At 61.9% G+C, this 21,427-nt stretch overlaps 1 protein-coding gene across 2 annotated transcripts; it reads right to left on the minus strand.

The window, feature by feature from the left end:
• Nucleotides 1-8,253: 8,253 nt before the first annotated feature.
• On the minus strand, nucleotides 8,254-21,128 carry KLF15 (KLF transcription factor 15). Of its 2 annotated transcripts, XM_069497725.1 has the most exons (3): nucleotides 21,030-21,128; nucleotides 16,794-17,906; nucleotides 8,254-9,471 (listed from the first exon to the last, which is right to left on the minus strand). In XM_069497725.1, the coding sequence occupies exons 2-3, from the start codon at nucleotides 17,879-17,881 to the stop codon at nucleotides 9,303-9,305; spliced, it is 1,257 nt and encodes a 418-aa protein (XP_069353826.1). In that variant the 5' UTR covers nucleotides 17,882-17,906; nucleotides 21,030-21,128; the 3' UTR covers nucleotides 8,254-9,302. The 2 variants fall into 2 exon arrangements, with proteins under 2 accessions (XP_069353826.1, XP_069353825.1); XM_069497724.1 differs by lacking the exon at nucleotides 21,030-21,128 and having other exon boundaries at nucleotides 16,794-18,413.
• Between the last annotated feature and the right edge of the window lie 299 nt (nucleotides 21,129-21,427).

The following is a 21,427-nucleotide window of genomic DNA, read 5'->3' on the forward strand; positions in this document are numbered from 1 at the left end:
GAGACCAGCCTGAGCAAGAGCGAGACCCCGTCTCTACTAAAAATAGAAAGAAATTAGCTGGACAACTAAAAATATATATATAGAAAAAAATTAGCCAAGCATGGTGGCGCATGGCTGTAGTCCCAGCTACTCGGGAGGCTGAGGCAGGAGGATCGCTTGAGCCCAGGAGTCTGAGGCTGCTGTGAGCGAGGCTGACGCCACGGCACTCTAGCCCAGGCGACAGAGCCAGACTCTGTCTCAAAAAAAAAAAAAAAAGTCTAATGAAGTTTTAGAACCAAATATAGAAGAGTATTTTTTAAATCCCACCAGCGAAGAAGGCTTTACTAAGCAGGAAACCAAACCTGGAAGCCCTAAAGGAAAAATGAGTGACAGGTTTGAATCTTGCAAAAACTAAACGCATGGTGTTGTAAGCAAACGAAAAGACCAGTTGCAGGCAGGGAGAAAACAGTTCGCAGCAAATGTGATGTATCAGCGGTTAATATCTGCGTTGCATAAACATCTGTTACAAATAACTAAGGAAAAGGTAGCAAGGGGGTGAGGATAAAACCAACGATTCCCAGGAGAAGTCAGAGGGCCCCTCTGAGAGGGAATATATCTCAATCTCACGAGCAATGCTGAAAAGGAATTTAAAAGAACGCACCATTTCTCGTTTATTTCTTTGATGATGGCCACGTTCTGCTGTGGCGCTATAGCCTGCTATTTTTTTTTTTTCATTTAATCACATAAGCATAGATTAATACATTTTTTTTTTTTTGAGACAGAGTCTGGCTCTGTTGCCCGGGCTAGAGTGCCGTGGCGTCAGCCTCGCTCACAGCAACCTCAGACTCCTGGGCTCAAGCGATCCTCCTGCCTCAGCCTCCCGAGTAGCTGGGACGACAGGCATGTGCCACCACGCCCGGCTCATTTTTCTTTTTTGCTTTTTTGTAGAGATAGGGTCTTGCTATGTTGCCCAGGCTGGCCTCCAACTCCCGGGCTCAAGCGATCCTCCTACCTCAGTCTCCCGAGTAGCCAGGACTACAGGCATGCACCACCATGCCCGGCTCATTTTTTCTATATATATTTTTAGTTGTCCATATAATTTCTTTCTATTTTTAGTAGAGACGGGGTCTCGCTCTTGCTCAGGCTGGTCTCGAACTCCTGACCTCGAGCGATCCTCCTGCCTCGGCCTCCCAGAGTGCTGGGGTGACAGGCGGGAGCCACTGCGCCCGGCCCAAGATTTTATTTCTAGAAACCACCACCTGAATTTTGTCTTTGTACTTTCACAAGCTGTGATACTTTCTGCTTTGGAGAAGGAGTTGGAGTTCAGAGCAGCCCAGACCCTCAGGAGAGAAGTCTGGAAAGAGACCCCTGCGGCTTTGGGAGGGTTACGAGTGTCCTGCTCACGGATCTTTTGGTAATTTAAAAATATGGGACATTTTTGTATTTTAACGGAGCCATTTGATACAGTTGCTTTTTAAACCAAGAACAAAAATTTACTTCTGTCTTTATCTAGTTTCACCTTGTTAGGGGCTGTTGAGTCCCCAAAGCATGACAGAGTGCCATGCCTGGAACATTCTTCCCACAACCAAAAAAAAAAAAAAAAATCTCAGCAGTAACTGCAAAGGACAGGAAGATAAATTCAAAGAATCATAAGCTCATGGAGGAAAATGCCAGCTCAGGTCCCGAGAGAAGGTTCCGGAAGGACAGGAGCAGCACCCTTGCCCTGTTGGCAGGGTCCTTGGGACGGCCTCCCCGGCAGACACGTGAGGGGACTTTGGCCATGAAAGAAGGCACGGCCACTTTGAGACCAGAGCAGGCCACGATTATTTTTAAATGAGGGCAAAAGTAGGAAACCTGCAAAAAAAAAAAAAAAAAAAAAGAAAAAAGAAAAAAACCATGAAAAAATGCAAAACATCAAACCGAGACTGCACCTAAGAGGGTCAGCAGAACAGAGAAACAGTCTGAGAACCGTCCAGAACCACACAGACAGAGAGGTCAGGACAAGGGAAAAAGGCCGGGCGTGGGGGCTCACACCTGTCATCCCGGCACTCTGGGAGGCCGAGGCGGGAGGATCGCTCGAGGTCGGGAGTTCGAGACCAGCCTGAGCAAGAGCGAGACCCCGTCTCTACTAAAAAATAGAAAGAAAGTAGCTGGACAGCTAAAAATATATAGAAAAAATTAGCTGGGCGTGGTGGCGCATGCCTGTCATCCCAGCTACTCGGGAGCCCTTGGTGGCCACTCAACAAAGTCCCCAACCCTCAGCGGAGGCTCCACGTGTGCTCCTGGCGACGTCTTCCCGGTGACAACCTCGCCCACCTAAGTGCTTAACCTTCCGGCTGCGAATTTTAATATCTCGCCGGGGACCCTGGTGTAGCAGCGACAGCTCCTCTCTCGTCCCCTCCACGGTTGGTCACTGGAATTCGGCTGCGGGGAAGAAGTCCACCGGCTTTGGAACATCAATGATTAAGCCACACGCCGGTCCGCAGAGCCCGGGGCACGAGGACAGCGGGGCTTCCAGTCCAAAGGGTGGCGGGAGTCACTTTTTAACCGGGCGGGCACTTGTCCCTGCGCAGGGGCTGACCTTTGCTGTCGCTGCCCTCGCTGGCTCCCACCCAGCTCCGCTGCTGAGCTCAGCGGGCCCAGCATGAGCCCGGCGTGTGCTCCGGGGGGGCCTGGCTCCTCCCTGCGCGTCCTGGTGTTTCTGCGCCCCTGTCCTGCCCCAACGAGGACACCTCCCTGCCACGGCCTCCCTTCTCCTAGCAGAGACGGACTCGGGTCTGTTGCTAGTGGCTGTCCCCTCTGCACGCACATGTACACACATGCACACCTGCATACATGCACACGTACATACACACAGGTGCAAACATACACACGCGTGCACAGATGCACACGTACACACACAGACATATAAATACACACACACACAGGTGAACACATATATGCATATACATACGCACAAACACAATACATGCATAGATACACACCTACACACATACATATATACACATAAACATGTACATATATACACACAGATAAACACATATACACATATACATGTGTGCACACACATGCAGGCATAGATACACATATGCACAACACATGCATATACATATACATGTATGTACACACGCACACAAATACATATGCACACATACATGCATAGATACACATATGCACAACACATACATGTATACATATACATGTGTGTACACGGGCACACATATGCACATGCATGCATAGATACACATGTACACACACATACATATACACATATGTGTGCATATACACACCTATGTGCACATACACCTGCACACGCATACACACATGCACATATATGTGCACACATATACACATGTATGCACATACGTGCATGCATAGATACACACGTACACATATACACATACATATACACATATGTACGCACATACACACCTATGTGCACATACACCTGCACACACGTACACACATGCACACATGTACATGTGCACACACACAGTTACTTAGACACACGTGCATACACATGCCTGAGCTCACCTGGCTGCACAGGCACACACGTGCACACACGTGCACACACATGCACGCAGCATTATACCTCCAGCAGCAGCCTAGCTAGACGTCCGCGGGGCCCCTCTCTCTCCGCCGTCTCGGGGAGAAGCCCCGGCTGCCCTCTGGGGCCACTTGGTGGCCTTTCCCAGCTCTGCTGAGGGTGGGCGTCAGACAAGGGGGACCCTGATGACATCGGGGCCGCGGATCGAACTGCACTTCGGGCCGCCTGGTAGGAGGGGAGGGGCAGCCACGTTGGACTGTCTGGTTTCCGTCCTTCTAGTGAGTCTGTCCGCCCGCGACTGTGACAATGACCACAAACTCTGTGTCTTCAAACCACACTCTTTTAAGAGGTCTGAGAATCGAGGTGTCGTCAGCACGGCTGGCTCCCCCCGAAGCTAAGGGGGACTCTGCTTTCTTCGCCTTTTCCTGGTGCTAGCTCTCAGCAGCCTCAGACTCCTGGGCTCAAGCGAGCCTCCCGCCTCGGCCTCCCGAGTAGCTGGGACGACAGGCGTGTGCCACCACGCCCGGCTCATTTTTTCTATTTTTAGTTGTTTGGCTAATTTCTTTCTATCGTTAGTAGAGACGGGGTCTCGCTCTTGCTCAGGCCGGTCTCGAACTCCTGACCTCGAGCGATCCTCCAGCCTCGGCCTCCCAGAGTGCTGGGGTGACAGGCATGAGCCACCGCCGCCCGGCCAAGTTCCATTTTTTAAAAATCCACCTCCCCCCCGCCAAGATTTGTACTGGAATCACGTTGAATGATAGATCAGTAGGACAAAAATTGGAATCTTTACGAGGCTGAGTCTTCCCGTACAGGAAAGATGGTAGACAGCCTCCTTTGGTTTTCCTTCTGTTTCCCGTTAAGGTTTTACTGTATCCCAGCTGACCACTGGGCTGTTTGTGATTTTCCTCACTGTCATGAAAGCCACAAACGCTCTTTATCGCTACAGCTCTCAGTTGGGTTTTTATTGCATTGCTGGCCCCAGTGGGGACTGTCCCTTCACCCCTGCCCTGTGCCAGGCTTGGCCGTTTGACCTGTTTTGCCCAATGTGTCTTGGCAGAGAGGATGCAAGCTGAGGTTGGAAATGGGCTTATATGTCGTGGCTCTGCCCTCGCCGTGAGGACATGCCCCGCTGGCCCGAGGGTTCCAGGAAGAGGACCGGCAGCCCCCAGAGCAGAGTTATGGCAGGACCCCCTCTGTCTGCCCGGCACGGGACCGAGGCCAGCTGAGATCAGCAGACTCCCAGCCAACCACGGTCTCCCAGCTGTGATGCCAAACCACTGCTGTTTCAGAGCAGTGAGCTTCGAGGTGGGATGTTCCTTACGCAGCAGTTGCTGACTGATACAATGAAACTCGAATGGCCTGTCCATTTCCGTGGGTTGATCTCACGGCTGGCCATCAATCGAACAGCTTTATAAATTCTGGTAGATTTCAGTCGATCGTTTCCTGCCTTCCCGGATAATCACCTCGTATGCTGTGGAGGTCGTCTTTCCCTTCCTCTCCTATCATTGTCCTTTATTTCTTTTTCTTGTCATATCACATTGGCAAAGACTTTGCAAACCACGAGAGGGCGTATTTACGTTTGTGCGTGTGCTGGGTGTGTGCTGCTGTTTGTGAATGGATGTACGTGTGTTTCTAGCGGCCTGAGAACATGTCTGCAGGCGTGGTGAATCTGGCCGGAGTCCCTCTCATAAAGAAAACCAAAAATGGAATCCCAGCACTCTGGGAGGCCGAGGCGGGAGGATCGCTCGAGGTCAGGAGATCGAGACCAGCCCGAGCAAGAGCAAGACCTCGTCTCTACTAAAAATAGAAAGAAATTAGCTGGACAGCTAAAAATATACAGAAAAAATTAGCCAGGCATGGTGGTGCATGCCTGTAGTCCCAGCTACGCCTACAGTCCCAGCTACTCTTGTAGTCCCAGCTACTCCTACAGTCCCAGCTACTCCTCTGGTCCCAGCTACTCCTCTGGTCCCAGCTACTCCTGTAGTCCCAGCTACTCCTACAGTCCCAGCTACTCCTGTAGTCCCAGCTACTCCTCTAGTCCCAGCTACTCCTACAGTCCCAGCTACTCCCACAGTCCCAGCTACTCCTCTAGTCCCAGCTACTCCTACAGTCCCAGCTACTCCTCTAGTCCCAGCTACTCCTACAGTCCCAGCTACTCCTGTAGTCCCAGCTACTCCTACAGTCCCACCTACTCCTCTGGTCCCAGCTACTCCTACGGTCCCAGCTACTCCTGTAGTCCCAGCTACTCCTACAGTCCCAGCTTCTCCTGCAGTCCCAGCTACTCCTCTAGTCCCAGATACTCCTGTAGGCCCAGCTACTCCTCTAGTCCCAGCAACTCCCACAGTCCCAGCTACTCCTACAGTCCCAGCTACTCCTCTGGTCCCAGCTACTCCTACAGTCCCAGCTGCTCCTGCAGTCCCAGCTACTCCTCTAGTCCCAGCTACTCGGGAGGCCGAGGACAGCATGGCGGCAGGAGATGAGATACCTCCTGACACTCAACTCCACCAACACAAACTCAAGAGTCGCCAGCCCCCATCATAGGGTGGGCAGGATCCACCTGGCTTTCTCGGGTAAAGGCTCAATATGCGAGGCCACCCAATTGTCCAAGGGTACAGTGCCCTGGGGCTGGGGGTACATTGGGGACCCTTCTTATAGATACAGGGCTGGCCCCTGTGTGGGGGTGGAAGGAGTGAGCCCCGGGGTCTGGTGTTGAACAGAATGGTCCAACCATTGGTTCTCCCAAGAGATCCGCCATATTGTAGGTGTGCACACAGCTCCCCGGCGAAGACTCCACTTTCCAGCTCGTCTGGCAGTGGATGAGGCCGTGTGACCGAGTTCTGGCCACGGGGACATGCACAGAAGCGGCTGAGCGGGTCCCCCACTGGCCGGCGCCTGTTGAGACGTCTTGGGTATCGGAGGAGCCACAATGGTGAAGGAGGCTGGGTGCTCCCACGAAGGCCACGGTATCAGCCCAGACTGCTCACTCGCGGGCTGTCCCAAAAAAGTGTGACACACGGGTCCCTCCGTAGCCTCTCGGTTGTCCCTGGCCCTGAGGCTGGCTGCAGCGGGAGGGTGGCAGGCTGTCCCGCCCAGAGGCGGGCTGCCACCCACTGTCACCCAGAAGGGACAGCTTAGACCACTCCTCTCACCGCCACCCACACTCCCTGTCCCCAAGACAGTCAGTGGGCTTCTGGGCACACACGCCGAGAGGAGGTCAGTGGCGTGTACCGTGTACAGTGGGTCCTCGGCGCAGGAGGTCCGTGTGCCCGAGGTCCTTCCTCCTGCGGCGTCACCGTCCTGGCCAAATGACAGTCCTCCCTGTCCCCCCCTCCTCCCTCTTATCTGGGGCTGGATGACGACAGCCTGTGTTAACACGGCTGGAAATCGATGCCTCGCTTCCCCGGGCACTTGCGGGCAGGGTCAAAGGGCAGAGGTCACCAGGGCCAGCCTGCTCCCTGGGGCAAAGGCCACTTAGGACGGGATGCCCATCCTCCCAGCGGCTGTGCTGTGTGTCCTGGGCACTCATGACAGCCCCGTGCCTGCCAGCTCTTGCCGGGAGGGACAGACAAGTGGCGGTCGGTCCCCAAGCCAGCGAGCGCGATGGCTTCTAGCTTCTGGGATGCGTGTGACGTACGACTCCTGTCTCTCTCTGTCTCTGTCTCTGTCACCCCGTGACACCTCTCTGCTGCAAACCCCCGGGTGCTGTGCCACCTGCCTGCAGATCGCTAAGGGTCTCACTGCAAAACACTTGTCCTCGGGTCCCCAACTGCCCCAGCCTCCCAGCCGGTACACGATGGTGGATAAGTGCGTACAAATCTCAACGGCAGAGACCGCACGTGGGTCGGGCAGTTAGGGACGGCAGAAGAGTCGGTCTCATCGCATCTCTGGGCTTCTCGGAGTGTCACCTCTCTGCCTGGTCAAGATTCCTAATATTTTTAGGCCGGGCGCGCTGGCTCACGCCTGTCATCCCAGCACTCTGGGAAGCCGAGGCGGGAGGATCGCTCGAGGTCAGGAGTTCGAGACCAGCCTGAGCAAGAGCGAGACCCCGTCTCTGCTAAAAATAGAAAGAAATTATACGGACAGCTAAAAATATATATAGAAAAAATGAGCCGGGCGTGGTGGCGCACGCCTGTCGTCCCAGCTACTCAGGAGGCTGAGGCAGGAGGATGGCTGGAGCCCAGGAGTCTGAGGCTGCTGTGAGGGAGGCTGACGCCACGGCACTCTAGCCTGGGCGACAGAGCCAGACTCTGTCTCAAAACAAAACAAAAACCAACCAAACAAAAGATTCCTGATATTTTCACGGTCACTATGCAAGAAGGAAGTGCCATGGATCTGGGGGGGGGGTCCAAGAGGGTAAATGACCTTCCTGCCAGCACTCAGCGACCAGGGCTGCCAGGTGGCTGGGAGCAGGGGACCCCTGAGGGACCACAGGGGACGCTGGCGTGTGGCCTGGATTTGGGTTCAAGGAACACCAGGGTGGGAAGTCGGAATGAGCAGAAGCCCCCGTGGCTGGCACGGAGCCGGCCCGACCCTGCTGGCCCAGGGCTGGGGACCCCAAGGGGCCTCTGTGTCCCTCCGAGGACAAAACAAGGTCCCCGTGAGCCCCGCAGATCCAGACTCATAGACTCCGCCCCAGAATGGTCCCCACGTCCCCTGCGCCAAAGCCGAGGGCGCCAACACACGAATGCCAAGACGCTGTTAAGAAGTTCTTTTTTTTTTTTTCTCTCTTTTTATTGGCAAAGTAAATATTTTTATGAAGGACCAAAGAAAATATACATAATTGTCACATATGTACACCAGCTTTATAGATTTTTTTTTCCTTTTGTAAATTTCAAATGTACACAAACGTTGATATGTTATTAAAAGATCTTTTTTGTTGTTTTGATGTCGCCGTAGCTATGTACAGTTTATTTACATACATTCATAGGATGTGAAATAAACCTGTCCCAAACAAGCTAGTTCATTTCGTGTTCATGGCTGGGCGGAAGGAAGGAATGGCCGTTCTCCATCGGAGTCCTCGCGCGCCCGGCCACCCGGCCCGCTCCCGGCTCCGGAGGGCGTCCTGGAGGCTGGCACCCGGATTTGTGCGGGACCCCGGAGCAGGGTGGGGACCCTAACGGCTGTGTCTGTCTGCCCCGTGCGTTTAACTCAAGCACCCGGTCCCCAACGAGGGTCGCTTTTGGCCTCTCCCAGCGCCAGGCCCCCAGGGCGCTGCCCACGTCCCCTTGGGGACCACGGCGAGGGCGGGAGGCATTTTGGACGGAGGTGGGGGGGGCTGAGGGGGGGGGACCCCTGACACCCGCAGTGCAAGACCCGGACTTTGGCCCAGTTCCTTCTCCGCCAGCAGCGCTCGCTCCCTCCTCCGGGAAGGCGACATTGCAAAACGGCACATTTCCGGGGAAGTGCTGGCGTGGGCCCGGGTGGCGAGCCCAGGGGGAGCAGGGCCAGGGCCTGTCCCCTCAAAAATAAACCAAAAAACCCCCCTTCTCCACCCAGCTGCTGCAGCAGAGGCCGCCCCTCCCCCCCCTGCAGAAGGGAGGCGCGAAGGCACCAAGGCGCAAAGGCCTGTCCCAGCCGCGTGCGCCCCAGCCCCGTGCGCCCGGGGACGCAGCGCGGCTTGAGTCCCCCCCCCCCAAGAAAGGCAGCGGGTGCAGACCGTGGGCTGGTAACATTGCCACGGTCCTCTGGAGGTGGCCAATAAATTATTTCCGTCCCCTCCAAAAAAAAAAAAAACCAGAAACGGGGTTGGGGACCCGGGGCCGGGCGGCGGGCGCGGTCAGTTGGTGGCGCGCACGGAGCGGCTGCCCCGCGGGAAACGGTGCACCTTTATGTGCTTGGACAGGTGGTCGCTGCGCGCGAACTTCTTCTCGCACACGGGGCACTGGTACGGCTTCACGCCCGAGTGCGAGCGCCGGTGTCGCGACAGCTCGTCGGAGCGCGAGAACCTGCGGGACACGCGGGGTGGGGGGAGGGTGGTCAGCGGGGGCTCGCGGAGGCCACACCAGAGCCTGCAATGGCCACTGGGGAAAGCTCCTGTCCCCGGCTTCGCGAGTGTCGCCTGCCCCCTCCCCCCCAAAGATGCAAAGGGCCACAAAGAGAGGCCAGGGCGCGCGCGAGGCAGGTGCCACTCTGATGCGCCAGGGCGGCTGCTGAGGGCTGCGCACGGGAAAGGCCCCCAAGGCCACCGAGCCGGGGACTGACTCCCCATGGCCCTCCCGGCTTGGGTCCCCAGCGTGCTGGAGCGCTCAGGCCCCGACCGCGGCCACCTGTCACACCCCGTTCCATCCTCCTGCTGGACCGGAACTCCCCAGGGGTGCGCGCGCGAGGGTGGGCGTGGGGCAGCGTCCCCCAGCGCGCCGGGGTGTCCCTGGTCCCTGTCTCTTCTGCTTCCCCTGTGGCAGGGAGAGGGGTCCTGGGGCTGGAGCCAGCCCCACCACGCCTGGACCAGGCTGTCCTGCAAGCTGTCCCCTCTAAGAGGGCCCCGGACAAAAATGTCCCCCTTGACAGGTGCTTCTAGGAGTTTAGATGGTTTCCCTGACATGTCCCGTTCCGGGCTGCTGCTGGCCTGGGAGCAGGTGTGCTGCTTGTCCCCGACTTCAGGGATGTGGGGCTCTGCCACCTGGCAGCAGGACCCCTCCCACCCCACTTATCCTACTCTCTCTCTCTCTTTCCTCAGTGCTCCACCTACACGCACCTTTCCTTGGTCCCTCCTGCCACAGGACATTTGCACAAACTTCCCCCTCCATCGAGAAAGCCCTTCCCTCCCCTCTTCTTGCTCTTTTCTACCCATCCTTTAGAGCTCATCTCAAACATCACCTCCTCAGGAAAGCCCTCCAGGATTGCACCCCCATCTGGGCACCTTTGGCATCGTGCATCTCTCTTCCCCCCACTCCTGCCGCCGTTGCAGTTTTAAATGCGTTTCAACTTTTTGAGGGACGTCAGCCTGGCCGGCTAGACCGCGGCTCCACGCAGGGCACTTCTGTCTGGTTCCCTGTGGTCTCCCTGGTGACCCGCCCAGTGCTTGGTGTGTGACAGGCGCTTGGTGAGGGCATTTCAGTGACAGAGCGGGCACAGCGAGCAGCCTCAGGACAGAGCAGTGTCACGGGGACAGTCCCCATGCACACATACACGCGTGCTCACCCACACACACATACATGTGCTCATGTACACATGTACACACACGCACACGCATACACATGCATGTGCTCACATACACACATACATGTGCTCGTGTACACACGTGCACACATACACATGCATACACCTGCATGTGCTCACATACACACATGCACACAGACACACATACATGTGCTCATGTACACATGTACACACATGCACACACATACACGTGCTCACATACACACATGCATGTGCTCATGTACACATGTACACACACGTATACACCTGCATGTGCTCACATACACGCATGCACACAGATGCACACACATGTGCTCACGCACACACACGTGCACACACATGCATACACGCGTGCACACATACACGTGCACATGTATACACATACATGCACTCACATGCACGCTGCACATATACACACATACATGTGCTCACGTGCACACACATGCACATGTATGCACACATGCACGCAAACACGTGCACACGTATACACATACATGTGCTCACGCATACACATACATGTGCTCACGCGCACACACATGCACATGTATGCACACATGCACGCATACACGTGCACACGTAAATACATACATGTGCTCACGCATACACATGCACGAACACACATGCACACACAGGAGCGCCGGGTCCAACGCCCCCTTCCCGGACCCAGGGCCACGTGGCGAGAGGCGCCGCCCCAGGGTAGCAATTCCCGAACCGGGAAGGGCTGCTGACCCACCCTCTGTCGCCGCCCCCTGTGGGTGGAGGCCTGGACTGCAGCCTGAGGGGGAGCAGAGGGACCCGGCAGACCAGCACTGGGCAGGACCCGGGCAGTGGCAGGAGGGGCGAGTAGGAGGCCAAGGGCGTCAGCCTCGGCTGCTGCCCGATGCCAGGGTCCTGCTCCCAGACGGTGGCGGCTTCTGCACTTGCAGGCTGGCACCCCCGGCCCCCGCCCCCGCATCCCGGAGCGCCAGAGGGGCCCGGCACAGGGCAGGGCTCTCCACACATCTTCAGACTACATGACTCTCCTGCCTGCCAGATGACGACACCGAGGGTCAGAGTGGTCAGGGCCTCATCGAGGGGCACGGACAAGACAGACAGAGCTGCCGAGACTGGAGCACAGGTCTCAGCACGGTCCCCTAGACCTGTGTCCCACGGCCAGGACCACCGGCCCCCAGCCGGAGCTGAGCAAACGGCTTCGAAATAGACGAGCTGGCCCAGGGCAGGGACAAGCAGAATGCCAGGCGTCCCCAGCCACAGGGGTCACCTGGTGCCTCCCTGGCCAGGGGGCCCGGATCAGCCCTGTCGGACCCGCAAGTTACAGCCAGGGGTCAGGGAGGCCAACTCGCGTGGCCGGTGGAACACCAGGGAAGACCCACCCTGCGGTCCCTGCCTCAACGGTCCCCACCCTGGGCCTCAGTGTCCTCACGTGTCCAGCGAAGACCTTGCAGCTCCTGCTTGCCTTCTGAGATTCACCTCAGAGGCCACAGGCAGCGACACTGAGCCATAGCAGCCTGCTGGCCCCAGTGACACCCTGGGACGGCCAGGCAGGCAGGTCGAGCCTCGCTCCTGAGTCCCTTCCCGCTGCCACAGGGCCCAGGCGGAGGAGGCGCAGTTTTTGCAGGCAGTGAGCGCCGCCACGTCCTGGCCAGGCCACCTGGGCGAGGTGCCAAGATCCCGGAGCCTCAGTTTCCCCTCCCGGAGACGGGGAGAGTGACAACACTGGCCCACAGGACGGTCACGATTGGAGAAGGGAACCAGCAACGTGTTTAGCGCTGGAAACGGTTCCAGAATCTGCGTTCTCGTTACCTGCGTGGAGCTAAGCGCAGGGCCCGGTGCGTGCGGGGCGGGGCCTGGTGCGTGCGGGGCGGGACAACTTGCGCTGCTGAGCTGCAGGACGGAGGACGCACGGGAGCCCAGGCGACTCCCGGGGCATCCCATAATGTCAGCGCCGGCCCACGCAGCACGGCTGGGCGACACTAACCCGCCAGCCTCCACAAAGCCGTCATCGTCAACCGTGCACGCTCGGGGACCCCACTGGGAACGGTGCCTCTAGATTTGTGAGTGCACAACCTGCCCAACCGTACCTGGGCCTCCGCCTGCTTGCGGGGAGGGGGTCAGAGAATGCCTGGTCCCCAGGGGCGGCGGCGCCACAGGGGTCGAGAGAGCAGGCTGGCGCGCCAGACCACTGGGTTCGAATCCTGTCCCTGCCACCTCCTTGGGGCCTCCCGTGTCCTCTGTGGGTGACAACGGTACGTGACAAGAGGAGACTGCCGGGAGCTATTGACGCTCATATTCGCTGTGGCAGGAGGGGACTCTTTCTGGACGGGATGGCTTGGCCACTCCGGAACGGGACGTTCCGCTGCGGGGAACAAAGGAGGCCTGTGTCTGCGAGGGAGGCGAGGAAACTTCTAGAAAGGCGGCGGACGCTTCCCAGAGGCTCCGATGGGAACAGGGAAAGTCTGGTGGCGTCACCGGAGGGGAAGGGACAGGAGATGCTGAGTTCGGGCCCGACAGCACGAGGAGGAGGGGTTGGGTACGACACCCCTGCAGGGTACGGAAGGCACCGGGCTGTTCCCTGCGCACAGGACAGGGCACCGGGGCCAGAGGCTGTCGGGTCTCGAGAGGAGCATCCCAGGTGCCAAGGCCACCGTGAGGAAGAGGAGGGGCCTTGGCGTGGGGAGCAGCGGGGGAGGTCGTGAGTCTGGGGGTTACAGACAGCCCCGGCTGAACGCCTGCTTCCCCGCGTCCTCGCTGTGTGACTGCGGAGGACTCGCTTAACCTCTCTGAGCCTTCATTTCTCCCTCCGTAAAATGGGTACAACAAACCGCCGCCCGCTTACAGACGAGTCACACGGACGCACGTAGAACGTGCGTTCAGAGCAGTGCCCGGCGCGCGCGCGCGGAGGCTCGGGGCTGTCCCCGTGACACCTGCCATTAGTTAGCTCTTTCCCCAGCCCGGATGCGAAATGGCTAAAACAGCCAGCGGCGTGGGGGTGGGGGAGGGGAGAGTGACAGCAGGGCCGAGGCGCCCGCCTGAGGGTGCACCCCAGATCGACACTCACTCCCCATGTCCCTGTGGGCAGGAGCGTGTCATACGAACATTCTGTGCCTCAGTTTCCCCCTCTGTAAAATGCACATTGGAGCCTACGCTTTTCCAGGGCCGTTGTGCGGACTCCGTACGAGCCGTGTGACAGCTAGGACCGTCACAAGAGCACGGGACGTTAGCTGTCACTGTGGCCACCAGGGGCAGGCGGCAGCGTTTCAGACCGGGGGCACAGAGGGGGCCGATGCCCAGGCGGGAGCCCACGCCGTGGGCCCCACCCGGCGAGGGGAAGAGGCGGGAGAGAGGACTGAGAAGGGGACAGGAATTTAGGGCACGCTGAATGGCCAGGGAGAAGCTACAGGAGATTCAGAAGCCCAGGGCGTGGCCCACGGCAGGGACCGTTCCCACGGTGATGACATCACGCCAGGCACATGCCACACACCTTCTCCTGCCAAGCGGGGCCGAGCAAGACCAGCGCCAGGGCTCAGACAGCAAATCCTCTCCGCAAACCCCGGCTCTCACTTGCATACCTCCTGCCACGGGGAACTCACTACCTCTCATGGCCAGCGTGTGGAGGGCTAAGATCTGCCTCCCTAACATACAGCTGGGCTCAGCCCAGAAGGAGGCAGGGCCTGTCCTCCTGGGGGAGCTGGAGAGGGGGTGGCCTTGATCTGGGACCGCCACACGCTCCCTCCCTGCCATCCAAGTCGGCCTCAGCCCAACTGGAAGGGCCACGCGCCAGCGGTCAGCACTGACCAGGGGCCGGTGCCCAGGAGGTGGCTGTCGCCCCTGCGCCCGCTCGGCAGGCCAGGGCCCGGGTCTCAGAGGGACGGGGACGCCAGGACCGAAATGTCACCAGGCTGCAGCCTGGGCTGTCACGGAAGCCTCTGGGCTGTCTGAAGGGAGCAGGGGACAGGACCGCGAGTGATGTCCTCGCTCAGGAACGGCCTCCATCACCCAAGAAAGACACCGTTTGGGAAAAGTCCCTGCTCTGGGCCGGCTCAGCGCTCTGGGCAAAGGCGACAGTATCAATGTCACGTTCCACGCACACGCCTCCCCGCCCATGCCACGCCCCCTCATCCATGCCACGCCTCCCCATTCACGCCACGCCCCCTCATCCATGCCACGCCTCCCTGCCCATGCCACACCCCCTCATCCATGCCACGCCTCCCCGCCCACGCCACGCCCCCTCATCCATGCCACGCCTCCCCGTCCACGCCACGCCCCCTCATCCATGCCACGCCTCCCCGTCCACGCCACGCCTCCCCATCCATGCCACGCCCCCTCGTCCATGCCACGCCTCCCCATTCATGCCACGCCCCCTCATCCATGCCACGCCTGCCCGCCCATGCCACGCCCCCTCATCCATGCCACGCCCCTCATCCATGCCACGCCTCCCCATCCATGCCACGCCTCCCCGCCCACACCACGCCCCCTCATCCACACCACGCCTCCCCATTCATGCCACGCCCCCTCATCCATGCCACGCCCCCTCATCCATGCCTCCCCATCTATGCCACGCCCCCTTGTCCACGCCACGCCCCCTCATCCACACCACGCCTCCCCATTCATGCCACGCCCCCTCGTCCATGCCACGCCCCCTCATCCATGCCTCCCCATCTATGCCACGCCCCCTTGTCCACGCCACGCCTCCCCGCCCACGCCATGCCCCCTCATCCACACCACGCCTCCCCATTCATGCCACGCCCCCTCGTCCACACCACGCCCCTGTCCGTGCCACGCCCCCTCATCCATGCCACGCCTCCCCACCCACGCACACGCCTCCCCGTCCACGCACACGCCTCCCCGTCCACGCACACGCCTCCCCACCCACGCACACGCCTCCCCGTCCAGGCCACGCCCCCTCATCCATGCCACGCCCCTGTCTGTGCCACGCCCCCTCATCCATGCCACGCCTCCCCGTCCATGCCACGCCCCCTCGTCCATGCCACACCTCCCCGCCCACCAGGACCCCTGCCCCGGGCCGAGTCTCAGAAACTCAGGACCAGACTGCAGCGCGAAAGCGCAAAAGCTCCAAGCGGCTCCCTGCGCGTGGCTCCCATGCACAACACACGCGCGCACACGCACGCACACCAGGTGCACGCATAGACACATGCAAACACACATGGTCACGGGTGACAGACATAACAAAGAAAGCAAGACACGTACACACGCGCGTGTCCACACACACACACGCACCCGTGCGTGCTGGTGAGGTCCGGGTCTGCACACCCCTCCCACGCAGCACGCCGCGTCCCACACCGCACCCGCACAGCCCGGGAACGTGTCGGCGGCACACGGCGCCCTCCCGCGCAGGCCGGGGACACCTTCAGGACGGATGTCCCAAAGCGGGGACGGAGTTGCAGCAGCCCTGAGCACATGGGCCCGGGCAGGCTGCCCGCATTTCAGGAAAAGGTGCACGTGCCTCCCCCGCCACCCCCGCCCCTGTCCCTGCCCCGGGGACGGTGACTCCCTCCTGGCCCTGGGCCAGGTCCCCTCCCCGGGCAGGCTGCGTCCCCGCCAGGCCGCGCAGAGCACAGAGCCTCCTCAATGGCTTCTGCCACCTTGGACGCGGCACCGCCGGCCACGCGGGTCCCCCTCTGCCGGGGCTTTGCGGCTTCCCCCAGGTCCCCGAGGAGCAAGCAGGGGCCCGGCGCAGCCCACACGCCCGAAGACGTCTGTGGACGAAGCTAGTCCCCCTGGGGCCGTGTCCTCGGGGTTTCAGCCGGGAGGGATGCTGGTACTTACCCTGGGGGTGCCGCGCGCCGGGAGCCCCGTGTGCCAGCGTCCCCGGCTGTCCTTGTTAACACAAGGGGCCCCGGCGGGCAGCGCAAAGCCACAGCCAGCCTTACCTGGCCGTCGTGAGGCCGGAGACCAGCTGGCCTGCGGCTCAGACACCAGGAGAGACAAGGACGCCTCCGGGCGGCCGTGCCAGCGCTGGGCCTGTCCCCCCTGCCCGCCCCGCTGTCCCCTGGCTACTCGGCCTTCTCCAGCGGAGGAGAAAACGGCTTGGCCGCGCACGCGAGCAAGCAGACACGTGCTCGGGGACCGCGGTGACCGCCCGGGGCCTGTCACCGCCACACATACTGACCTCCAGCCGCAGCCCGGCCAGGTGCAGGCGAAGGGCTTCTCACCCGTGTGGCGGCGCAGGTGGGCCTTGAGGTGGCTGCTTTTGGTGTACATCTTGCTGCAGCCGGGAAACGTGCATTTGTGCATCTTGATGACTTCCGCCGCGGGGTTCTTGGGGAACTTCTGGCCCACGAGGAGGCCGGCGGGGCCGCTCCCCAGGGGTCCCGACCCGACGGGCTTGGCCGCGATGGGCACGGGCGCGATGCGCACGAACTTGGAGGACAGGTGCGGGCCGGACGAGGGGGCCACCTGCGGCACCAGCGCGAAGGTCTGGCCCTGGATGCTGACCAGGAGCTGGGCGACCCTGACGTTCTCGGCGGTGGCCTGCCCGGGGGAGGCGGGCGCTGAGCCGGATTCCTGCTTCACGGGCACCGGCTGGATCTGCAGTACCACCGGGACGGGGCCGTCGGGCCCGGGGCCCCCGCTGGGGCCCTGGGCGCCCCCCACGCTGGCGCTGCCGGGCGGAGAGGCGCGGCACTCTTTCCCGCCGGCCCCGGGGTACAAGTGGCTCCGGTGGGGCCCCGTGGAGAGCTGGCCGCGGGCCTCCGAGTCCTTGCCGCTGCCCTGGAGCGCCTCCTTCACCTCCGGCTCCATGTTCTCCTCCAGGAACTCTTCGATCTCCTCCAGGGTGGGCTGGAAGGGCCTCTGGGCATCGTCGGGGTCGCCTCCCAGGGGACACTCGGGGAAGCAGAAATGCTCCCCCTTCAGCGCTGTGGGTGCCCTTCGCCAGGGCCCCCAGGCCATGGGGCTGGCACTGGCCGCAAAGTCGCCGCCACCGCCACCGGCGCCGCTCAGAGTGGCCTGGGACAGCAGGAAGTCCAAGATGTTGTCCTGGCCCTCCGCCCCCGGGCCCCCGGCGTAGCAGGAGCACAGAGCTTGGGAGTCGGGGCTGGCGCAGGAGCAGGGGCTGGAGGCGTCGCTGTCGTCTTCGGAGAGAGGCGAGGGCGGCCTGGGGTACTCCCGCCGGCCGGCCAGCCTGTCGCCCAGGTAATCCACGGGGCACTTTGGGGACGAGAAGCTCTCGTCCACTGGAAGCATGTGGTCCACCATGCTGGCCTGGCTGGACCGGCGGCAGCTGCAGAGAGAGAGGGGGACAAGGGAGGCCCGGTCAGAAGCACGGCGGGGCTCACCGGCCACCACCCCGTGGGCCCGGCAGCCCCCACCCCCTGGGCGGCCGAACGCCCGGATCCCGCCTCGGTCCCTCGGGAGAGAGAGCTGCTGCAACTGTTGTCTGAAATTGCACCACCTGTTTGCAAAAGAGCCCTCTCCCGGGCCCATTGCACAACCCGGGGCACTCGTGGTGGCAAACAGATTTTCCAGAAGAATCCTGGAAAAGAACACGCAAGTGTGTGAGGAGGCGGGTACGCGAGAAGGCTCCCCAGACATCCCCCCCCCCCACCGCGCCGGGGGGGGCCCCCTGGAGATCGGGGACCGTCCTGCCACCAAGGCAGAGAGTCACCCACCGTATGACTCGGGACACCAGAGCCCAGCTTCAAGCCTGCTGAGTCCCAGAACAACGGGGAGCAGGACATTGGCTGTCTGCCCTCTGACCCCCGCGTCATTGTCGTCCTCGGGGACTTGCGTAGCTTGCCCAAATAAAAACACAGCCTTCCAATTCAATTTGAGTCTCAGATTTATAAGAAAGAAAAAAAAAGGACGATTTTTCTTATAAATACGCTCCCAGTGTTGGACGGGAACGCTTATGGTTCGAGATTGTTGGACCTGAAATTCGAATGTCACCGGGCTGGCCGAGAATCGGAACCTGGTTAACTGTAGTTTGGAGACCAGACCCTTAGAGACCAGATAAACGGCTGCGCTTGCGGGCTCGGTTTCCCCACCTGACGGAGACGGAGGGTGGGCGGGGGAAGCTATCTGCTCTCAGACCCCCCTGGACGTCCCGCGGCCCCCGTGGATGGGACAGGCTTGCACCAAGCACCCTCCACCGCCGCACCTGGAGGCTTCGGCAGCCTGGGGGACAAGCCCCGCCCCCCACCCGGGACACTCAGCACCTTAGGCAGCCTCAGCTAACGCCCCCCGAGACAGCGCGCTCCCGTCTCTGCTGTGTCCCCAACTCCTGCTGTGGCACCTGGTGCCCCCAGGAGGGGCTCAGAGAACTGTGACAGACAGCAGAGGGGAAAGCTGCGTCCCCTGACGCCAAAGGACACGCCGGGTCCAGTGTCCAAGGAGAGTCAACAGTGTTGGGCTGTGACAGGGCCACCTGTGTGGACCTTTGTCCCCAGCCCGGGACCACGGCGGGCTGGGTGTTTATCGAGGGAAACGTTCTGCGTCTGAAGCCAGAGGCTCTCTGCCGACTGGCGTCACCTCTGCGCCCGGTCCCTTCTGGGTCCAGGACCACTTCGGGGCCCGGAGTCACCACTGGGCGTCACCTTGGGCAAGTCCTTGCCGCCCCCACCCCCCACCAACCGCAGCCTCCCCATCTGTTCCGGGCTTCAATGATTTCCGAGTCTCTCTCCTGCTTGGGGACCCCGGGCCCTTTGACGCCGAGCTCCCGACTCATCCTGGAAGCTTCGTGGAGCTCCAGGAAGCCTGAGGCAGGGTCTGCGTCCCCCAGGCTGGTTTCTGCCAAGAGGACCTTGGCCTTTCGGGCCGAAATACTCAGCCGAAGATTGAACACGGGGAGCGCGTTTGGCGACACACGCTATTCGCCCAAATCAGGTGCCAGGAAGGAACGGAAGGGCCACATAACGAACCCACATTCCACCCCTGGGCTCCCCACCCTCCCAGCAGGGACTGCAACTTATCGGCTGGGTGACCTGGGCAGGTGGCACGACCTCTCTGTGTCTGTGACTGTCTGCTCAGTCTAGACCAGCCATTGGGGGGTCTCTCTGCGATGCTAAGGCCCCCAGTGTGGTCCCCCCCGCCGCCCCCAGAGAAGGGCCACTGCAAAGCCAGGAGGGGCTTGGGGACTGCCCGGGCGCGGTGCTAAAGGCAGGGCCGGCTCCAGCTCCTAAAACACAGCAGCACGTGGCAGGGCCAGAGGCACAGGCTGCGTGCAGGGGGAGGGGACACGCTGTTCCGGGCACAGTCCCCGGCCAGCCGCCGGACTCCGCCCCCTCCCCAGGCCAGGCCAGGCCTGCTGTTTATCCTCGCGGGGACAACATGTAATTGATAACAAGCCCAGCGCCGGCCAAGGGCTCGCCATTGGGTCAGCGTGCAAAGCACGGGGGTGGCGGCTGGGGGCCACCCTTCAAAATAAGAGTCTCCGCTGGCGGCTGCGCGCCACCCGCAGGCCCCAAAGTCGCCCGAGTCCGGGCGTCCCTGGCACCTGTAGGGCAGCGGGGTCTCCCCGGGAGCCACCCGGTCCTCAGGGGGAAGGGGGCAAAGGTTGGAGGGGCTCAGGCCTTTGGGGGTCTCATCGCGCGGGAGAAAACAGCCCCTCTGGGCCCTCCAAGAGAGGGGGTTCCAGGGGTAACCCCACATTTTGGGGGGGGGGGAGAGGGGACAGGACGACCATGCAGGGGGGCGGTGGTCTCTCCTCCGCCGCAGCCGGCCACCGCTTTGGGTCAGTCTAAGGGGCCGGGGGACGGGGGCGGGGAGCGGTGCGGGCGTGCGGGGAGGGGCGCGAGTTTGTGTCGCGTGACTGCGTGTGCGGGGCGTGGGGCGGCGGCCGCTGTGGCCGCGCGGAGGGGGACCCGCGAAGCGATCGCGCGTGGAGTTGTCACGGGTCCCCGCGAGTGACGGGGAAGGCAGGCGGGGGGGGGGGGAGCCGGCGGAGCCCTGGAGCGCGGCCCGTTGGGCACCATGCCCTTGGCCCGCGCCCCCCGCCCCCGCCCCCACCGTGTCCCCGCCACCGCCGCGGTGACCGACAGTGACCTCTCCGCCACCGGCCCCCTACGCCCCCCGGAGCCCCGGGCAGGCCAGCGCGTCCGCGCGTCCCCTCCCCTCCCGCCAGGCCCCCGCCGGGTGCTCGCCATATGGGAGCGCGGAAAGTCCGGGTGGCGTCCGGCGGCGGTCGCTGTCCCACGGGCCCGTGCGACCCCGCTCGCTCCACTCCCGCGGGGGGCCGACCACCCCCCGGCTCCCCCGCCGTGGCCTCGGGCCCCCCGCGCCGAGCCGGGAGCGCGGCCACGCGCCCAGAGGCGGGCCACCCCCCACCCCGCCCCGCGTCCCGGCCACCCCCGTGTCCACCTGGGGCCGCGTCCACGCGGCCGCCCGGCCCCCGCCGCGCCTCTCCCACCTGAACTGGGCGCGCGCCCGGCCCCTGCGCCCCTGCGGCTCCGGCCCCCCGGGCTGGCGGCGGCCGCGGGCCGGGCCACCGGTGCTGCGCTGGCCCGCGGGTCGCTGCGGCGGAGCCCTGGCCGCCCGCTGCTCGCGCTGCGCTCGGTCCCCGCGCTCACGTGACGCCGCGGGCGCCGCGAAGGCTCGCAGGAGGCTCGGCCCCGGGCGCGCGCCCCATTGGCCAGCGCCGCGCGTCACGCGCCCCGCCCCGCCCCCGGCCCCGCCCCTGGCTGCACCCGGCCCCGCCCCAAGCCCCGCCCCCAGCCCCGCCCCGGCTGCACCCGGCCCCGCCCCCAGCTGCAGGAGGCCGAGCGCAGGCTGCGCGCTCCGCACGCGCACGCCCGGGACCCGGCCCCG

Source organism: Eulemur rufifrons, chromosome 22 (assembly GCF_041146395.1).
Source record: "Eulemur rufifrons isolate Redbay chromosome 22, OSU_ERuf_1, whole genome shotgun sequence".
Taxonomy (NCBI): domain Eukaryota; kingdom Metazoa; phylum Chordata; class Mammalia; order Primates; family Lemuridae; genus Eulemur; species Eulemur rufifrons.